Source organism: Amblyomma mixtum, chromosome 4 (genome assembly GCF_055824585.1).
Source record: "Amblyomma mixtum isolate Tamu chromosome 4, ASM5582458v1, whole genome shotgun sequence".
In the NCBI taxonomy this organism is placed as follows: Eukaryota; Metazoa; Arthropoda; class Arachnida; order Ixodida; family Ixodidae; genus Amblyomma; species Amblyomma mixtum.
In genome coordinates, this window is record NC_143015.1 from 47,338,010 (window position 1) to 47,359,062 (window position 21,053).

A 21,053-nucleotide genomic window follows, 5' to 3' on the forward strand; every position below is an offset into this window, starting at 1 on the left:
CTTTGCCTCAAATGTACAGAAAGCGCTAATAATGAGAAGTTGTGGAAGTGGGTCTTGCTTCCAATTTTCCTGCGTAGCTACCAACAACGCTTCACTGGGAACATATATGTGTACTCACTGCAAAGGCAGTAAATCTTGTTATAAGCAAAATAGCTTTGCGAGAATATGCGTTCTTTCTTTTGTTTCCCTGTAGTTCTCGTCATTGCGATCAAAGGGATGTACAGTACTTTTGAGACCAAATAACCATGTGTTGGATTTATGACTGATAATGAAAGCACACAGCAGCATACGCATACAGAAACAAGTGCTTACGAAAAAATTAAGAAAGCGACGTAAGTAATTAAACAAAATGAACGGAATAAATTTTCCACACTGAATGAAATGCTCCGAAGCGGTACTGCACTAAAACCAGCAAAAGATCTGTATATGGACTGAGTACTCTAAAAAAAAAAGGACCGTTGATATGACGCGGCTCAGAGCCGCTTATTAGTCCAATTAATAATCTGTCCGAGTAAGCTTGTTTCGGCTATGAAGACAAGTAATTATATCTGCACAATGAGGACAGGAGTGCATTCAGCGGCTAGCGTGGATCTGACAACAGCAATAGCAAAAGGAGCGATAAGTCTCGAAATCTATGCAGAAAGGCGATTAGGTGAATAATAGAGAGCAGTGCCTGATGGAAATGTTTATACTCAGTAATACAAGCGATAGCTTAGCCATCTCAGGCTTAATTTTGTGGTGAATCATGGATTGAACTAAGAACTGCTTGATTCTGACAATACAATGTGCACTGTTGAGCGTACTAACTAAAGAATGGTTGAAAATATGTACAGCACAAAATAGTTGAGCATCCACGAAAGGTCATTTCAACATTCGATTGCGTACTTACCGTTATTCGAATTAACTAGTAACCGGGTTTGTATGATTGATTGATTTATTTACCTCCTACGGTTAATTCTTGCGATAAATCTTCAGAGTGTGCAGTGTGCCATTAAAAATGATTTCTTCAGGTGAAGTTTTAGAGAAATTAAGTTTTTTTACCAGTAAGAAGTTTACAATTCTAAAAGTGTACAGTTGTAAAAATGTGCATGCTTGGCTACTTATGTTGCCCCAGCGATAGTTTTAATGTGCCGCTGCTAGAAATACAAAAGAAAAAGGGTGTAAAGGCGCCTAATGCTAAGAATGCATTGAACAACATTGCTTCAGCACAGATATTTTCTTGCTTATTCGATAAAATGTACGAACTGCTTTCGAAATGTTTCAATTTCGACTGCTTAGACAAATGAAAATATAGTTGTAGAGAGGCGTTATGTAAAAAAATAAAAACGGAGCTCAGATACAAGCACGCAGAGCTTGTCTAAGCTTACTCTTATCCGCGTCTGCGACTAAGATTTTCTACGCTTGAGTAAAGAGCTTTTCTTTAAACGGGGCTTAAATGTATTTAATTGTTCGGTGTAGAGACGAGATGGGTTAAAGGTAAAAGAAAAAATCACTTGATTCACAGTATATCTCCTGACCTGAACACTGTCGACAGCATAAGCCGAATAAAGAGGTAGCTGTCATTCCGAAGCGCGCCGCTATATTTTAGCGCAACCTGAGGGCAGTGAGCAGAGGGTGGTAGCTAACTTCTAAAAATCACATGCTTAAACTTCCACGCAGCACAAAACGCCTTTCTGCATATGCTCAATTAAGGAGGTCCGCTTGTCTCAAGTATTTCAAGAATAGAGCCTAAAGATGTTTTGTGTTACAACTATTAAAAAACTTCCACTTCGTTCTTTCTCTTTCACAACCAAACGAACTTCTGAAATTCATACTTAATAAGTCGCCAGGCACAGAAATCCAGTGTCGGTAAGCATTGCATTGCATAATTTTTAAAATGGTTTCTCCTTTGTAAATCTGATCTGATGGCACTTTCTTGTGATATATGCTGCTTCGGCCGGAGTAATAGCCGTCAAACATGGAGGAAGCCGGGAGCTAAGCCTTTACACCGCAGCAGACTCACAACTTTTTAAACTTTTTGTCTCGGTTACCGGCCATATTGTTTTACTAACTTATTTCAGTGCTCGCATGCCTTCTTTTTATCATTGTTATCATAACTGCATGCTCATTTCTCATTTTTTTTACAATAAACTGTGCTGAAACTTTGAGTGTGCTGCGGTGTGTCTCGAGAGAAGTGCCTTGGCACATACTAAGTTAACTCTCTCGAGGCACATCATAGCACGCTAAACATTTCTGCTGAGTTTACTCGCACAACATGAGAACTAAGCATGCCATAATATAAAAATGATAAATACATGGCATGCAAAGATTAAAAAACGTCTTACTAGACATTACAATTAGATATATTTCACTCATATCGATTTTCTCGTTATTATGGACCTCCATACAGAAAACAAGGTTTTTAGAAAACACTTCAGTGTAGGTTCTCTGCGAGGCTTTTCTGTGTAGCTTCCTGCAGTTCTTGATTTCTTGAAAGAGGTTTAACGCCAACCAGTTATGCAAAAGTCAGGAAATGTTCATCCGCTTGTGAGAAGGATTCTTTTTGGAGGGCTGAGAAGTTGCTCTCAGCAAACTACGTCTAATTTTATGCTGTTAGACGTAGAGGTATACTTGAGCCTGCGGAAGCGTCGAGAGATTTGCGGGCGGGACACAAACTTTCGTACCGTTTCTGACCGTAGGTCAGGCCGGAGATCTGTGACTGACCGTGATGCCTTCCGCATAAGTGAAAACGTAAAATTTCAAGGTAGAATGCAGAGATGAAGGTTAGGTTGGTTTTATGAGCTTTAACGTCCCAAAGCTACTCACGCAGACAGATGCCGTAATGAGGGGCTTCCGATAATTTCGGCCACTTGGTGCTCTTTGACGTGCACTGTCATCGCACAGTACAGGGACCATTAGCATTTCCCCTTCATCAAAACGCGACCCCCGCGGCCGGGTTCGAACCCGCATCTGAACATGGTCTGATACTGGCCTGCCATACGTGGTGCCGGTGAAATCGGTTGTATGAGCCGTTAATTTTCAGCATTGCGTTATGTGTTGAGGGCTGAAGCGCGTAGTGTCTGTCTATTACTGGTTCTCGGTTACAATTTGGGTCTCGGTGTCGGCACCCCTGTTCATGCAGTGGCTGAAGGATACGGATGACATTTACATGGCTTTGATGTCAGGCTATGAGGAGAGCGCCGCAAAAGTAAAATGTTTGAAATCAAAGTACCGTTACATCGACGGAACTGATTTCCACCGCAATATAGAATTCTACGAATTGGCAGAGGTAAGGTACCTTTCAACTTGGTTTGAAATTTAGCGACGGCTATCTTTTTAGAGAAGGACAGCGCAATTGGGCCGCAGCCTTGAATACGGCTTAGCACATCATATTTTTTTATAGAAAGTGATCTTCATATACGCATTAGTTTAGAAATTTCCAAATGCCTCGACTCAATATTATGTGCCATGCACGTATCAGAGATAAGAGTTTGGGAAGATTAAATGAGATGAAACAGCTATTCCCGCCTGCCGCTACTACAAACTGTCATGCTCACATCCTACTCTCATGAAAGCGCATTTACCATTTCAAACATCTCTTTTTACATGAGCCACAGAATGGGCCGCTTCCAATGTACCTCGCTTTCTGCTCAATCAGATTGTGGCTTCAAAAACAAGTTTACAACTGCTCGCCAATCTTGTTATGCCCTGCTGTCCTCTTGCTGGTGAAGGGCAATCAGCAGTGTCCTGAAGTCAATGTAATACTTTGTGAATTTCTTTTAGCTCTGCTAGCCTGTGTTTTCGTCGGGTGAGTTTTTTTTTCTTTTTGCTGAAGTGAAGTCTGTCTTTTTATTGCTATATTTGAAAAGTTTCTTCTTTCAATATACAACGAAAGGTCCGTATTGCATCCATTAAGATGATCAAAAGAGATAAACTACCAAAGTAATGAATACAATAATGACACCCGAAATGAAACGGAAGAAAACAGCAACGCAAAAAACTCACAGCATAATATTTAACGGTACATAATGAATAAGTAAGAGGAGCAAGTCACTGCGACAAAACAAGGACATAGAAGACTGCAGGAAGCGTACTTCAACCGGTAAAAAATGACAGACAACTGAGCCAACAAGAAGGTATATATATAGCACGACAGGAATCCAGAGAATATGGTAGTCAGAGAAAAAAAACAATTCCCCTAAGTCAAATAATTAAACGTTAATACCTAAATTTCAGTTGGCTTCAGGAACAAAGTTTCAATTTAGATCTTGGCGATCATTTTAAGGGACGGCTTACACAGATTTTGGACCAAGTTGCCATTTAAGTGAACTAGCTTTTTTACAGGACCTAAAAAATATATTCACAATATAAAGCCACCACGTCACCACAGCGCTGCTGCACCGCCTCTAGAAATGTCTCAGGGAAAAAAAAAAAGATTTTCTCTCGTGCGCACAGTCCTACGCGGCTCAACGTGTGCGCTGGGCGAGAGATATGCGCTTTCGGCCGGTAATAAAGCTGCGTAAACGATTCTGTGACGAAAAAGTTGCAAGTAGCTGTCTTATGAGCGTCAGCTCTTACTCCTTAAGTTTGTCAACGACGCGTCTGTCTGCAGTGAAGGTCAAATTTGCCAAAACAGCAACCACATTATATCATACAGCCAGAGTGGGTGCGTAGCGCCTGAATTGATACCTGTACTTTTGATCTGTTATATACAGGGTGTTTCACCTAAGACTTTCTGCAATTTTTAAAAATAAGCTATTTGAATTAGATGCGCGCTTTTTCTGGCATAGCATTGTCAGTGGTGTAGTACATCATAATTCAACTAAGACGTGCTAACTAGCAGGCTTGTTAACCAATATTTAATAGTTAACTTTTAAACTATTACCGTTGGGCTCCTTAATTATTGATAGGCATGTAGCCCGCCGTAAGTAATGTCCATATCCGTTTTTAGAATTTCGAGAACGCAATTATGCTCGGCGCTGTGGCCCAACAAATTTTCGCTATCTCGACGCGTTAGGTTCACTGGAGAGGTTGCTTTGCCTGCAAGCTTCTCAAACCGCATGTATTTTGGCGCGATGTAGGCGAAATTTGTTGGGCCACAGCGCCGAGGATAATCGTGTTCTCGAAATTCTAAAAACGGATATGGACATTACTTACGGTCGGCTGCATGCCTCTCAATAATAAAGGAGCCCAACGGTAATAGTTTAAAAGTTAACTTTTAAATATTGATTAACAAGCCTGCTAGTTAGCACGTATTAGTTTAATTAAGATGTACTACACCACTGACAGCGCTATGCCAGAAAAAGCGCGCATCTAGTTCTAATAGCTTATTTTTAAAAATTGCAGAAAGTCTTAGGTGAAACACCCCGTATGTGCCCCTATCGAGACCCCATCGGGACCACGATTTGCATAAAATTTGGGGGCTAACCTTTTGATGCAGAATGTTCCAAGTGGTGTCAAATGAGCTAGAATGTTCCTGAGGAGAAAGGTACTGATTTAGATGCAGCCCAAAATACGTGTAGGATTCACAGCGACGACCTTGCCGTACCCAAACCGTGCATTCCGAGGACCTTCAGACGGCCATTACGGCCGAACCTTTTGTCGCAGGGGATTCGGGATGGTGTCAAACGATTTGTCGTGGTGTGATACAGACGTTTATAAAATTGATTAACTGATATAACGAGGGAGTACACCGAATATAGCTAAGGTGGCTCTAAATCGCAATATTAGTGCACGATCCATGAGGTAGATGGCACTGCTTATGTCTTAGAAGGGATTTTTGGACTTGGTCTTTACATTTCTTGAGCACACTCATGTAAGCCCTTCAAGCTCCCATAGCTACCACTCTTATGTAGAAGGTTGAGACAGTGCTTGCGGATCATTTTTCAAAACGACTTACAGTTTTTGGATTAGAACTTCGTTCCTGAAGCGGATAAGAAATTATTCCTGATAAGTCTTCAATAATTAAGAATCATTAGAGGAAGAAAAATACTGGAGTAGGCCGCGCAGTAATGAAGAGCCCTGAACAGGTTTCATTGGTCCAGGACACTACGCCTTTAAAGATCCTTTATTACCTTTTGCCGAGACGCTTGGTAAAGTCAATGTGAAATACCTTGTGGCGCATGGAAAGGTACAGGAGACACCAAAGCTGTGTAATGATAGTTGGAGATAGTCATATACGAGCGCTAAATCCAACCATGAGAAGGTTGTCTGCCTGGGTCTGTGTGAGGCTCAAAGGTGGGCTATTGTTACCGGTAATAAAGCCGGTGGCTCTATTTTGTAGAGATTCTAAAATGCTCTTTTAGTTCTTTTCATAGGCTGACCGTGTTTATAAAGGAAGTGCAAAAGGAATGTGATGCAAATAAAAGTGTTGCTGGTGCGCTTTTTTAAATGTTTTGCAAATGTTATGAACTGCCACATGAAATTTCCGCGAACACTTCCAGTGATTTATTCCGTTAGTCGTTGTAAAAAACGCAGTCTGCTTGAGTCCTTGACTTCAAACTATGCTGAATTCTTTTCTTTTTTCGTTCAGTTGTGTTTTGTGCGCGGAATTTCCTACTTAAGCTCTTTTATTTTCAATGTAATTTTTGTTAAAATTGTGGGCTTTAGCACTCATAGTATTCTGGAATATCTTGCTGACCGCACTGCGGTCATCTTGACGTCGCAGGGCAAGGGTAAACATCCTCCCAGTGTCATCTTTATAATCCCCTCCCCCTTGTGAACCTGCACTGTGTTGTGGCTAGTATCATTAATAAATAAATTCTAAGTGCGGGAGAAAGTGCTCGATTGGAGCGTTTCCCAAAATTAACATGGATACTTGGCAACTGCCGTCGCCCGGTTCTTAGCCACGTAGATGCTCATTATGAAAGATTGTGTGAGGTAAAGAGGGAAACATCTGCAATATGATGCATAAAAAAACTACTTTACAATAGACTGCAGTCGCACTGCTTCGGTTAAAAGAAATCCTCGCAAGTGTCAAGAGTCATTTGGCATATATTATTCCAGTTGAAAATGAGGGCGAGGACACATTGAAGAGCGAGCTATTTGTCGTTAGAATTATTATGGCAGTAAGGGAGGCAGTCGCCAGCAAAAAGTCGTAGGGGAGAAGACAGATAAGTGAAGATGGCACTTAAGGGCGCTTCCATAAGATAAATAACAAATTATAAAGGGCCAAGACCAATGCCCTGAGGCACGCCTGTCGGTTGTCATAAAATGAGAAAGATAAATTGTTAAATCCTGTAGACGACTGGGTAAAAGAGAGAATGCTGCGAAGCACTGACAGCGTTAAACAAGCTAGGATGACTGCAGATGATTTTGTGCAGAAAAAGGAGTTAGCAACGAGGTGCAAGGCTGCAGCAAAATAAAAAAAAATGACCTGACAATTAGCGTCCATGTTGAAAAATTGTAAGCGGTCAGTTTCGCTCGATGTGCGTTACATAAGTAACGCACATAAGTAACATAAGTGACTTAGGAGGAAGGTTCCTGGTAAATTTCTATTTCGTGTTATAATCCAGTTTCCGATTGCACTCATAATCTATGCAGTTTATCAGTCGGTATGGACAAAAAGCATTGCTTAAATAGATGCAGAATGACCAGGCACACAACATGGCTTCATGCTGATGTATTGTTTGAATGATTGATCAAAGTTATACCAGGAATTCATAACATCCAAAGGTTACCAAAGAAACAAGTGGTACCTTCTGCAGTCCCAGTAATGGGAGCATTATATTGATAGTTATGATCAGGAAAAGAGGCTAGGGTGAAAGATGATCTAATATGAACACAGATGTCAAGTAACCATCACATCTATGAGAGCGTTCACAATCTCAAAGCTGTAGTGTGTCAGCATCACTGATTAATATAGAGTGAATAAAATATAGGTCAAGATTAATGCTATAGTGTTCGGAAGTATGAATAGAGAAATAATCTAATTTTATACATTCACTGTATAATTTGAAAGCCAACGGAGAGGACAAAAACACGCCTCAGCAGTCGGGAAGAGCGAATGTGTCTCACGTCGGCTCCACCAAATTTATTATCCTTTTCCGAAGCATTTGCCGAAGCGCTATAACACCATCTGGCTACACTTCCAGAACACCGAGGAGGCCACCCACCCTTGTTCAGGTGGGAGCGTTTTCTCAAATCTTACGAGAATTTGAAGTCTAAGCGGATCGCGCGAGTAGCGAAGAATAACAGTTAGGCCTCGACTCAGCTGACCGCCGGGATTCGCGGGCAAACGCGGGAGGCAGGTCGTCACCATGCCACAGGCGAAAACGCCAGTTTTCGACAAGGTTCCAATGCAAGATAGAAGAGTGGGAACAGGCATGTTCCCGTGACAACCACTCGGCACGACAGAAAGGTCAAACGCCAGATGGCCAAGTCCCCGCGGCAGCTGACACGCCGCTGCAGCAGACGCTCCACACGCAAGTCAAGCGTAGGAAGCCTCCTCCGCAGCCACGTCTGGACAAGCAAGATGCAGTCATCATAATCAAGCCTAAAAGAACGGTGGATCTCGGCAAATTCAGGGGAGGCAACGCGGTCCGAAACGCCTTGCACATGGCAGCTGGAGTGGACAATGAATCAGCTTAGCTCAGCGTTTGGCCCTTATGGGAACAGAACATAATCGTCGTCAGGGTGCGAGCCGCCCAATTAATCAGAAAGATCCTGGCAACAAAATGGCTTCAACTTGGCGACAAGGCGCACGCAGTGTACTCCTACCTCCGCAACTCCGAAGAGACGTGCAAAGGAGTAGTACAGGTGGGCCGTAGGGTTTCCAACGAAGCTCCCGCTGATGACGAACATGGCAAAGGAAGGTTCAGGGCGGTCGGCGTTGTGACCGCCGATGCTGGAGCGTAAGTTGGGATCCAGGTGCTGTTCGTCGGCAATGTGTGAGAAGGCCGAGATAGACAAGACACAGGCGTCAGAGTCACAGTCTGTGGAGGAAGGACGATCAACGAGATGACGGGACAGGCGGTCTGTATCATGATGAAGCTGGCCGGAATGGTGCACGGCAAAAAATATACAGGGTGTGCCAGCTAAATGTAAACACGCTTTTAAATGAGACGAAGTGCCCTAGTCCAGTGAGACCAAATGAGGGCTGTTGCCAGTCGCGTGTCCTAGTCTGCAGTATGTTTTTTATTATGCAAACGTGATTAATTAGCAGAGACTAATTAGCTAACTTCGTAATTATTGCCTTCAGGAAGGAAGTGTCAATGCAGGGGTTGTAGATCCCATAAAAAAATAACCGTTTGCCGTGTTTGCAGCCAAGTACCACTGATGCAGTTTCTTTTATTTGACTTAAAAGAAAGCCCGCGAAATACAAAAAGAACCACGTGATAGGGAAGCAGTTTCAGCGCTCCCAAACGATTGGTAAAACAACTACATCCGCTTACGCTTGCAACGCTGTCCCGAACAGGATTCGGCGTTTTGCGATGGTTGCGATATATACGCCAGCAACTCTTGCATCGGCGCTAGGGCGACCGTCTTTTCAGCGCGTCACGGCTCAAGTTCGCGGCACGGCCACATGCCTATCACACGAGGCGAGGTTTCGCGTGAAAAAGCGCTCCATGCGAGCCGCGCTTCACTTCCTTGAAAAGATATGCCCGCTCACTTTGCATGACGCAAGCAGTTCCCGGCGCATATCTCGCCACCACCCAAAAACGCCGAACCCTGTTCGGGACAGCGTTGCAAGCGTAAGCGGATGTCGTTGCTTGATCGTCGTTTTGGAGCGCTGAAATGCTTCCTTATGACGTGGTTGTTTTTGTATTTCGCGGGCTTTCTTTTAAGTAAAATAAAAGAAGCTGTATCAGTGGTACTTGGTTGCAAAACGACAAACGGTTATTTTTGTATGGCATCTACAACTCCTGCTTTGGCACTTTCTTTCTGAAGGCAATAATTAAAAAGTTAGCTAATTAGTCTCTGCTAATTAATCACGTTTGCAATATTAAAAAAATACTGCCGACTAGGACACGAGACTGTCAATAACCCTCAGTTGGTCTCACTGGGGCTAGGGAACGTCCTCTTTTTTACAAGCTTGGTTACCTTTAGCTGGGACACCCTGTATACTCATGAAAGCGCACCGCCTAGCGCCCAAGACGACCAGTACTAACCTTGATGGAAGAGAGCCAGTGCAGAGCGTGGTGGCCGGTTACAAGAGTGGCCGGTCGGCCAAACAAGTAAAGGCGGAATTTCGCAGGGGCCCAAACGACGGTCAAGCACTCCCGTTCTGTGGTCGGATAATTCTTCTCAAGTGAAGAAAGGAGGCGGCTGGCATAGGCAGTCATGCACTGGTGGCTGTATTGCCGCTGAGCAAGGATGGCGTCAATCTCGTGGTCGTTGGCGTATGTGCGAAGTTTCGTAGGGGCGCTAGGCTTGAAGCCCGCCAGTACACGTGAGTTGGTGAGGATAGCAATGCAGCTTGAGGAAGCGTCAGCATGCTCCGGGCCTCGAAGAGAAGTGAACGTCTTTGTTTAGCAGATTGATGAGAGTGCGGGCGACTGCAGCGAAATTGGAGTCGAACAGGCGAAAATAGCAACACAACCCGATGAAACTGCGGACGTCACTGGGCGAACGGGGAGTGGAAAAGGCACTGATGGCGTGGACTTCGTCAGGATCGGGCTGAACGCCTGCAGAATTTACCAAGTGGCCGAGAACTAAGCTAGCGGTGTCAAAAACTGCATTTTATTGAGTGAAACTGAAGGCCGATGCTGCGGAAAAGCGCCAGGATAGACGAAAGTCGATGCAGGCGGCTGTAAAATGTGGGAAGAAAAAAATCGGGCCGTCCAAGTAGCATGGACAAGTTGTCCACTTAAAGCCACGCAGCAGCGAGTCCATCACGCGTTCTAATGCGGCAGGGGTGTTATAAAGGCCATATAGCATTGCTTTAAATTTAAATTGATAGAGACCATCTGCGGTGAAGAAAGCGATCTCATAGTCCCTGTCGTCGACAGAGATTTGCCAGTAACCGCTACGGTGGTCGATGGGATGTGCGGAAAAGGACGGACATCTTTTTGGTGATGTTGTTGAGATGCCGATAGTCGACAAAAAGTGCCTACTCTGATATTTCTTCGTAACAAGCACGATAGGGGATGCCCAAGTGCTATTCGAAGGCTCGACATTGTTATTGGCCAGCATCTTGTCGACTTCCCAATGGATGACGTGGCGCCCAGGAAGAGATAAACAATACCGACTCCAGTGTAGAGGACTGGCGTCGCCGGTGCCAATCTGATCAGTTACAACGGACGTTTGGCCCAGAGGTCGAGCACCAAAGTAAAACGAAAATGTCGCTGTACGACACAAAAAGGTGGTGAACATCTTCAGCATACTTGGGGCTCTAATCTTGCGCAGTCATCCCGGAAATAATTCGACCAGAGATGGTTGCGGTGGGGTGTCAGAGTGCGGATCGGGTGTAAAGGGCAGAAATGGTGCAGTCGGCGAATCCCGGCGGTCAGCTGAGTCGAGGCCTAACTGTTATTCTTCGCTACTCGCGCGATCCGCTTAGACTTCAAATTTTCGTAAGATTGTCGAGTGAAATGCCTTTGAGAAGAACTGGAGAGAAGAGGCTGAAGTTAAGGATTGGAAGGTACAGTCTTTGTCAAAAGTAACCAGGCTGCACGATTTGCCTCTCAGGTGTATAGTAAAGCTCTTATGCCAGCCCTCAAACTCTAAATATCTTTACGGTAAGGAGAACCTCTGCCCTCAACTTCAAAGAAGTTTTCGATCTTTAGAAAAGACGTGAGGGGTCTACTATACGAATGAGAAACAAACCATGCAGCCTGGTTACTTTTGACAAAGACTGTACGTGCTATTTTTGTTGACGTGCCCGACGAAGTACGGGGCAGTGACATTATGGTGTAGAACAACAGCGGTAATGGGGCAAGCAACGTAGTCGCCGCTAGGAACAGGTGGAAAAGGTGACATAGGAAGGTAGACAGCAGAATCAGGGGCAGGTGAGCGAACTCCGTGGAGCGAAGGCGAGTAGCGCTGGAGACGTCAGAGCACAGTGGTAAGCCCCAGTCGAGAATGCCGCTGGAGCAGTCCACAAGGACAGACTGGGCTCTTGAGAAGTCCAGACCGAGTATCACGTCGTGAGGGCATGGTGAAACACTGAACAGAACAGGGATGTGACGACAGGCAACAGTTACTAGGGAAGTACACATTCCAGTAACGGCACCAGTACTGCCATCGGCGACGCGAAATTTTCACGAAGCGCCAGTGCTCATCAGTTTCTTGAGGCGGCAGCGAAAAGATGAGCTAAGTACGGTTACTTGGGCACCAGTCCATGAGGGCTGGGACAGGGATATTATCCACAAAGTCGTCAAGGAGACTACAAGGACGAGCAGTGGTCAGCAGAGGATTTGCAGTGCGGGGCTCGAATGCAGCGTCACCTCCGGGAGCTGCGTCGGTTAGTTTCTTGAGAAGCGTTCGGCGGAATATGGGGACGAGCTGAGGCGATGAAGAGGGAAACAAAAACAGGGAGTCTGCAGAAAAGGTGATCCACCTTGCTTCCCGCGGAACTCCACCAAATGTTGCGGGGAGGTTTCCACAAACTACTGTGCAGCGCAGAGAGAGGTACTCTACGACCTGAGGCTTCGTGAATGCTCATTAATGGCACAGTCAGCGTCGTCGTCTTCACCGATAGTCGCTTCAACGGGTAACATTGTTAACCTTCACTTTACTATAATTACATATTTGTCTCGCGGTGATACTTTGAAATGTTAACAGGACAGTACTCTAGACATATAGAAAATTATGATCGCTTCAACTATCAAGGTATAGAATTCCGCGTATCAATTTAGGCGCACTGCAGAAGGCGAGAACAGAATGAAAGAGATTTAAGCTGCTAATTATTCACTAGAAAAAAATTAATATTTAAGTGAAGACCGACGAGTTTTTCTAGAGCGTGACAGCAGGATAACGAATCTGGTCACTGCATTTGTGGGAAATTGCTGCTCCCTATAAGGCAACTTATTTAAGCTGGCTATTTTAATGTGACAACCGCAATAAAGGTGAAAAATGAGCAATGATACAACGGCCGGAATCTGGTGAACGGCAACAAATAATTGCACCACTTTCACCGACCTGCTTGCACAGACCCACATTATCCAAAGAAGGGAATCAGCACTTACGTAAAATGGCGCTAATGGTTTTGTGACTGGGAGAAAGCCTTCGTCATCTCTTTTTGCAGAAGGTTGGTATTTGTATATACAGTGTACCTGATTAGGTCAAAAAATATTTTTTAGTCCTTTGCATCTCAGATGCAGTCGTCTGTCCATTAGTGCCAGAACAAAAGGCAAACACAAGTCCTCTTTTTGAAACATTGGCAAGCACTTTGAGGTTTTCCAGCCGTGCTTCACTTTGTTAATTTATTGTATATGGCACAACTAAGTTAGCCGGCTGCTGTAGGCACATGGATCGAAGGCAATGCGTAATTTATCAGCTATAAGTTCCAATGCCATATTCTGCTATTTAGCAAACTCGTGTTGCGTTTGCCTTGCTTACCTAAAAAAACTGCTCACGAATAAATATTTTCAGTCTTTTAGCTTGCACCCAGATATAAGGATACGCTGTTTATAATTGATGTTATACGCAGTTACAAGGGTACGCTATTAATAAACAAAGAAAAATACGTTAGCTCTGTACTTGATGGATCTTTAATATTTCATTGTAAGGCTTTGTAAACATATTTTATTTAAAGTTATTTGTCTGCGCTGTTTGCTGAGTAAAAGTGAGTTTAATAAAGCAACCTAACACTAATTAGTTCAAGAGCAGTTTCGTTCCACGAAACAAAAACTCGAGTGTCTTCCTGCCTCATCTACTGATATGTCCAACTTGCAATTAATTGTTTTATTACTTATTTGATTTAATTAATATCAGAAATGTTACGATTTGGGACTTTATATGAGGTGTGGGCGGGTGTACGGCGATAAATTGTGACAGGCTTGTGGCATACATAGTTATGATGGGACAGATTCTTCGACAGTATTCTTGAGAAATACTAGAGTTTTCATAGCACCTGATAGCACGTTCGAGTCGGTGAGTAAATTGCTTCGAATAAATGGGTAACGTGCTAAAAGAAATAAATTTGCTTCATAATGTCAGTCACATGTGGTGTAAGGACACCAGGGAATTTGGTCTTCGTTGGACTGTGTAGAGAAAGCTCTTTTATGTTGAGTTACGTTAATTTTCGAGCATGAAACAAGTCTTCAATGCGAAAACAAACATCAGAATTGCTTTAAAGTGTCATAGTTCAGTCATGGTAGTAGTATTCTATGTCTTAAATGCAGCTGAAGCATTGAACCTAACATTTTTTACCCAACCCATGCGTGTTAAATTCTCCCAAGGGCGGCTCGTAATGTTTAGTCGAGTGAAAACGCTGCTTCAGCATTGGGAAATTATGCAAATGCTTTATTTGTATTTATACAAAACTCAATTTTTCTTTTTCAGAAGAATTGGATATACAGTTAAGGAGCCTAAAAAAACTGAACTTTGTGTATTCGCTTTTTGTGATTCTACGAGTGTTTGGTTTCATTGCTGAAAAAGCTTTGAAGCAAAAAATTATTTTGCTTTCCTGTCTTGCGAAGCAGATGTAGAACGAATCTGGAACAGAACGAAGGAACACTCGTTCATTGGAGCACAAAGGACATACCTAAAAAAAAAACCAGTTCAGTAATAAGATCTGCAGAACAATATTAATCGCACAAAATACGGGTACTCATCCCCAACGCGAAGATAAACGTAGGTCGCCTCGGTGCGTAGTCATAATTAAAGGCTAATCATATTCTTTGAATACTTAAATCGCGGAAAAACGTTTCCGACATAAAACTTGTGTGAGCATATATAAAATAAAAAAAATTATATATTATATTTCTGAATTATATTTATTTATATTTAAATATAATTAAAGAAATATAATTAATTAGATATAAATATAAATATAATTATATTTCAATATAATTTATGTAAAATTATATTTCAGAACATTCAACATAGTGCTCGAATGGAGAACACTGCCGGGTAAAGGAAACGAGCCGAGACTTGAGACTGGCCATATCTGTAAGTAATGTATTGCTTTTACAGGAAATTTTAACCAGTCTAATGAACGCGAAAAACTTGCCATTTCGGAAAAAATCGGCGCGTACAACTAGCTGAGCGGTAAACCCACCCAAGCATACGGATTCCTCATGCGCCGCAAACGCACAGGCTGAGCACTTCATCATTGCGGCTTATCCACGAGCGTCGGCTATTGCAATGTCGCTTTTTTTTTTGTGTTTTCAAGGCTGCCTTTAATTTCACTAAAAAGTGAATTCTTTCAGGGAGAAGTATGCGAAAGCTCTTTTTATGTCAGATCGGGAAGAATACGAACGTTGGCTACAGAGAAGAAGGCAAATAATTACCAAAGTGCGACCATTAGGTTTCAGCCACCACTAATAATGTGAGATTGGAAGCGAAGGACGTAGTGCACCTAGGACAATACTACAACAAGAGAAAGTAAGAAAACACTCAAAGAGCAGATACCTCGTATAGTATGTACATCATCGACACAGTAACCAGGATCATTGCAACATGGCTCTAACACACAGAGTGTCGCAAACTTTAAACCTTCCAATAACAATTCCATCATTTTCGAACTCAGGAACTGGCCTACCTCTTGAAGCAAGTACCTATTCCTGTCCTGAACCCTCGCCAAAAATATAGCCAATATGATGATTTATTTCATACTAGGCATTCTATTCGGTGTTTTTCACTGCATAAAGGTCCGTCATTGCTACGTTACCACAGTAGTGTGCTGTTTGGCGCAAAGGGCGTTCACTATAATATATACTGGCAGAAATATTGTTATTTCATTCCACTCGCCCTAGTCGGAAGTTTGCGACTAACAAGGCACTTTGTTCTCTGTTGTCTACATAAGTGGAAAAAATAGGTACTGAAGGTTTCTGAGAATAATAGTCAGAAAGTACTTTCTCCCAGAAAATATCAAGAGTTACCACAAAGAGTTGCTGTTGCTTTCGTTCTCTGATTTTGTAGCGTCAAAAGTAACTGCGTCAAATGACTGCGCGTCAAAAGTAACTATTTCTAAGGAACATTTTTCAAACTCCTTATTAATACAAAACGTTTGAGCCTAAACTGAGTAAAAGTGAGTTTAATAAAGCAACCTAACACTAATTAGTTCAAGAGCAGTTTCTTTCCACGAAACAAAAATGCGAGTGTCTTCCTGCCTCATCTACTGATATGTCCAACCTGCAATTAATTGTTTTATTACTTATTTGATTTAATTAATATCAGAAATGTTACGATTTGGGACTTTATATGAGGTGTGGGCGGGTGTACGGCGATAAATTGTGACAGGCTTGTGGCATACATAGTTATGATGTGACAGATTCTTCGACAGTATTCTTGAGAAATACTAGAGTTTTCATAGCACCACCGAATACCGAATGCCGCTGAAGTAGAGCCATTCAAATTCATGGCGCTTATGATTACAGGAATCTTTCTAGAAACTTCCCAAGCGTACTTTTTTTTCACGTATATGATTGCCGCAGGCAGCCTTGCCTCTTGAAAACACTCTAGAAAACGCTAAGCGCCTTGCATTCTTGCAGTCGGCCAGCCGCTGCCCAACGATATCCACAGCACCTACGCCATTCTATATGCAAGCCACCACTGCATCATTTTTGGCGCCGAGTTTCCCCCGTTAAAAAGTAAGTGCTTTAATATTGACATCTGGTTGAACGTTGCAATTCCAACTACTGGGCCGTGAGCGATAGCACAATGTCTTGAATATAAGCCTCCTGGGGGCTTATATAATATCAAGATTACAGATAAGCTAATCTGTGGCATGGAGAACCGGGACACTGGCAACACTGAGGTACTGCATCCAGCGGAATGAGGCGAACAACGAATGCTACTAAGCAGTAGTAAAGGCACTTAATATTATGCACCACTTGATTCTCAGTTGTTGATTCACGCCCTATGATAGTAACTGCGTAAGTAACAACAAGCGCTGGTACTGAGAAGGATGGTGTTATGTGCTACTGAACGTACTATAGCCGATGGGCTATAGCGAACGCTCTATTGAAGGGTTATTGGTTTATTGGGGTCAAACGCCCCAAAGCAAGTCAGGCTATGAGGGACACCATAGTTAAGGGGTCCGGAAACTTCTACCACATGAGGTTTTTTAACGTGCACTAGCTGATATCGCATAGTACACTGGCTTCTAGAATTTCGCCTTCATAGAAATTAGGCCGCCGCGGCCAGGATCGAACCCGCGTCTTTCCGGTCAGCAGCCGAGCGCCGTAACCACTGAGCCACCGCGGCGGGGTTATTGAAGGGTTATGAATTTATTTTGGGCCATTGGAAGTTTTGTTGTCAGGCCCAAGTTCGGAGTGCAAATAAGCGCAGTTTTATTTTGTCTTCAGAGGAATGGGATGGATGTCGCAGTCGGGATTCCATTCCGTGACATTCGACGGGCTAATGGGAGTTATCTCCGCGGTTAACGAGCCATATGGGGTCATGACGAACTTGACACTCTATAACAGATACAGCTCACACAAATCATTGTCCTTGAGGGTCATGTTTAAATCTAAGGTATGAGAATGAATTTTTATACTACCGATAACGTTCACGGGAGCTCACTTGTAAAAGGCGGGGGTTGCTGTTCGCTAGCTTACATGTATATGGAACCAAAAACGCCAATTGTAACGCAGCTTACTTGGTCTGGCGAGACGGACATCGGTGTCAACGCCCCCTCAATGAATCACCAGCGTCCGCCATACAGATGGAACACCAAATCTCTTTTTTTTCTGAACCAACTCTGAGACCTCCAGCAAAGACTATTGCGACCATCGCTTAATGGGACGTGGTTTGCTTGTTTAGCTCTTGAACGTTATATTTAGAAAAAGAGAACAGAAATTCCTGACAACAAATTAAGCCCACACTAACAAGGCTATGCAGAAAATTTATTGCTGCTTTTCAAACTGGAGAAATCTACTAGCTGAGTATTTCCGGCAACTGATAGTTGGTATACGTTTCAAAGGTTCTGTAGGAAACGAACTCGAAAGCCAAGAATCTCGGTAATGATGTAGAATTTCGCACAAACATTTCTTCAAACACTGATTGAAATGCAAGGTCCATCTGAAGCAAAGTAAGCTCTCTCACCATAGTTGTCATGTCGGTATCACGTTGCTACTTGGAAATGCCACTCTTTTGGATCAGTCTTCTGTGGTTTGTTTTAAATGTTGGTTGCCAGTTTTTCAATGAATGATCGGTGCGAAACTCTTCCTGATGTGCGTCGGCGAATTGTCTTCCAATGATGTAGAGCGGCCGGTGAAGCCGGTAAATTTTTCTGTTTGATTTTCGCCTACCGAAATGAAAAAAAAAAACCGCCATTGCAACAGCTGTGTGATGCAAAGGAGGAGGTATGCGTCGATCGTCCCCGATATCCGTGAGTAATTACGCAAAACCAGCGAACCATTCGGAGGCTAATATGTCGAAACAAGCCTCAACTAGAAGAGTTATACCAAATTAAGTCGTCTTTTGCATCCACACCAGCCGCAGTGTATAAAAATTTCAGTAATATAATTTACGTAAATAGGTGCCTGGCGGCGCCAACTATAATCTTACTTTGGGTTCCCATGGCAGCAATGCTTAGTATGGCACAGGTTGATTTCAGGTACCTTTCAGAGCCTAATGTAAGAAATCTGTAAAGCCTAGTTTGATCATCTCTAACGATTCCTTCATGCGTGCCGGAAAATCAACAGGGGCGTTTAGAGAAGCGAATATTGTGGTAGAGAAAAGCGAGGTAGGGTGACGAACTTTCTGTTGGCAGTGCTTTTATTGCATAAGAGAGTGCTCATTGGGGCGCAAATTGACCCCTGACCTCCGCAGGTCTACTTCAATCGTTCGCTTCGTGAATGAGTTATCTGTATAGTGCAACACAGACCACTAGGACTACTAACAGCTTTTTGTATACATTAAGTGAGAATAAATAATGCGGCAATTATCCAGTACAAAAGAATTTTATTACATTGTACACTGCAAATAAATAGGGACGGAGCTGCCTGATGTCAAATATTCGTTCAATTGCGAAGGCTTTTAAGCATTTATTTCAAACGAAGGCAATCTTCGTGGGTCCAGGAAGCCAAAAGAATATTTTATCCAACCCCTATTTTTAACTCGTTCTGGCAAACACTTCTCATATATTCAGTGACAAGGATTATTCAAGCATTGGCTAGAAGTAGCACAATATTGCCGCCTTATCCTTCACAAGCTGCCTCATAGTTGTGCAGAATATTTTGGAGAGAAAGTTCTTACTACTGAGAGCATTACGGCATTAAAATTCGCTTGTTTTGATGTTCCAGTGTGCATGCACCCAATGTCGTACTAGCTTAGCTGTTGGCCCCATATCGCAACAGGATTAGAGATTAAGCGATGGCACAGCTCTGGTTGCTGACAAACCCAGGAGACAGTAAAAAGAGCACCACTAAATATGTGTGCCGCCAACATCGAGACAGCCCACACTAAAGCAAGGACCCAGCTGTGCGTACTGCTGATGGTGAAGAAAAGCCCATTCAGCAGAAATAGCCCAATCAACGTGTCATTTTAACAAAGCCTCAAATACCTGGGGACATATAACCAAAAGTAGTTGGCAATCAGGCCTAAGAGAGAAGCCAAAATAGAGCAACGAAGTACTTTAGTAGGAAATTAACGGAAAACCACATTTTGGTAGATTTTCTGGGTCGGAGATTCGACACAGATAAATCTACAAATTTTGGCTGTTTCAAATTATCTGTTCAAGGCCTCTTTTTGCAAACTTTTCTGTCTGCAATACCTTTTGGGTCAGGGCGCACTGCGTGAGACATAGGCGTCGGTGTCGACGGCGGGGTGACAAAGTAGAGAGGCTGGGTTCGATACTCAGTGCCGCCGGGTAGCCACTGGCGGTACAATGGGTACAAGCATTGTCCTGGCCTGGTTCTTGTATTATCTGGTTTGAAATGCTTGGTGAAACACTCTTAGACCCCTCCACCCCCCAACTTTGTTAAGAAAAGGGCCATAACCAGTTTTACACACAAAGCACATAATTGTCCCACGCGGATAGGTTAAAAATTCTGGGTGATGTGAGGTCCCTAAGTGTCTTTCCCAAACGTTTTGCCCAAAAGAGCCCAGCACCAGACCTGGGAAATCATATGCCCATTAGAAACCTGATTGGTACAGGCGGCACTGAGGATCGTACCAAACACCTCCCGAACACCAGTTATATGTTCTACAACAAAGCGCTCGCTAAATAAGCCTATCAATAGTGTGGCCACACTGATCTCTGCCTTCTAGGCCTGCGTTATACTAGCAATATTCTCTCTCATATTTTAGCTCCAGAATGCATTTAGAGTGGCTTCCTAATTGCGTCATGAAATATCGGCGACCGGAATGCGTGCCAGGCTGAAGAATTTAAGCTAGAGAGAGACGCCCTTACCATCCGCGTAGGGTGCATTCAACGTGTCCGGCTGTCAGTAGGTCTGACCCGCTTTGTATTTTGCTATTAGCGCTTTCGGAGACCCACTCTTAGATTTCGCACAGCTATTGTTACAGAGTTCTCGACATAGCAAGGAGAGTGCTTTAAATCTGTGGTGTTTAATATCTTTATTCGAGCGATTACTATTAAACCGGTTACGATCAGCTTTATCTTCGGTGTTAAATAGTTGCTGATGATATGAATTGTTTTATGAAATGTTCGCTGAAACAGCACAGCGCACAGGAAAGTCTTCGAATCTAATGAGCAGCTAATTTGAAGTGACGCAAACATCCAACCTTGCTCAAGAGCGCTAATGTGCCGAGGAATCATCAAAATCAGAGTCGTGGTGAAATAAAAAGACCGTCGAAATAAAAAGGGGTGTTCGCGAACAGAGGCGTAAATAAGGCCAGGATGATTAGATTATACTGCACTTCGTGTGGTAAAGGCGAAACATTTTGAATATCAATTTTTTTCAAGCAACCAAATCTTCAAAGTTGATAGTCGTGAAAACGTATTCGAAAAGGAGGAGCACAAGTTTTGCAAAAATTTGAACCTATTTTTTTTCCCATCA

At 43.1% G+C, this 21,053-nt stretch overlaps 1 protein-coding gene across 1 annotated transcript in view; it reads left to right on the forward strand.

The window, feature by feature from the left end:
- LOC149346430 (uncharacterized) overlaps positions 1-21,053 on the forward strand; it is a 32,980-nt gene that overhangs the window by 10,766 nt on the left and 1,161 nt on the right. The window contains exons 3-7 of the mRNA XM_089541327.1: positions 1,823-1,848; positions 3,122-3,268; positions 14,425-14,438; positions 14,954-15,033; positions 16,578-16,676. Of these exons, the coding sequence (XP_089397453.1) occupies positions 1,823-1,848; positions 3,122-3,268; positions 14,425-14,438; positions 14,954-15,033; positions 16,578-16,676 (366 nt within the window). The remainder of the gene's footprint in view (positions 1-1,822; positions 1,849-3,121; positions 3,269-14,424; positions 14,439-14,953; positions 15,034-16,577; positions 16,677-21,053) is intronic.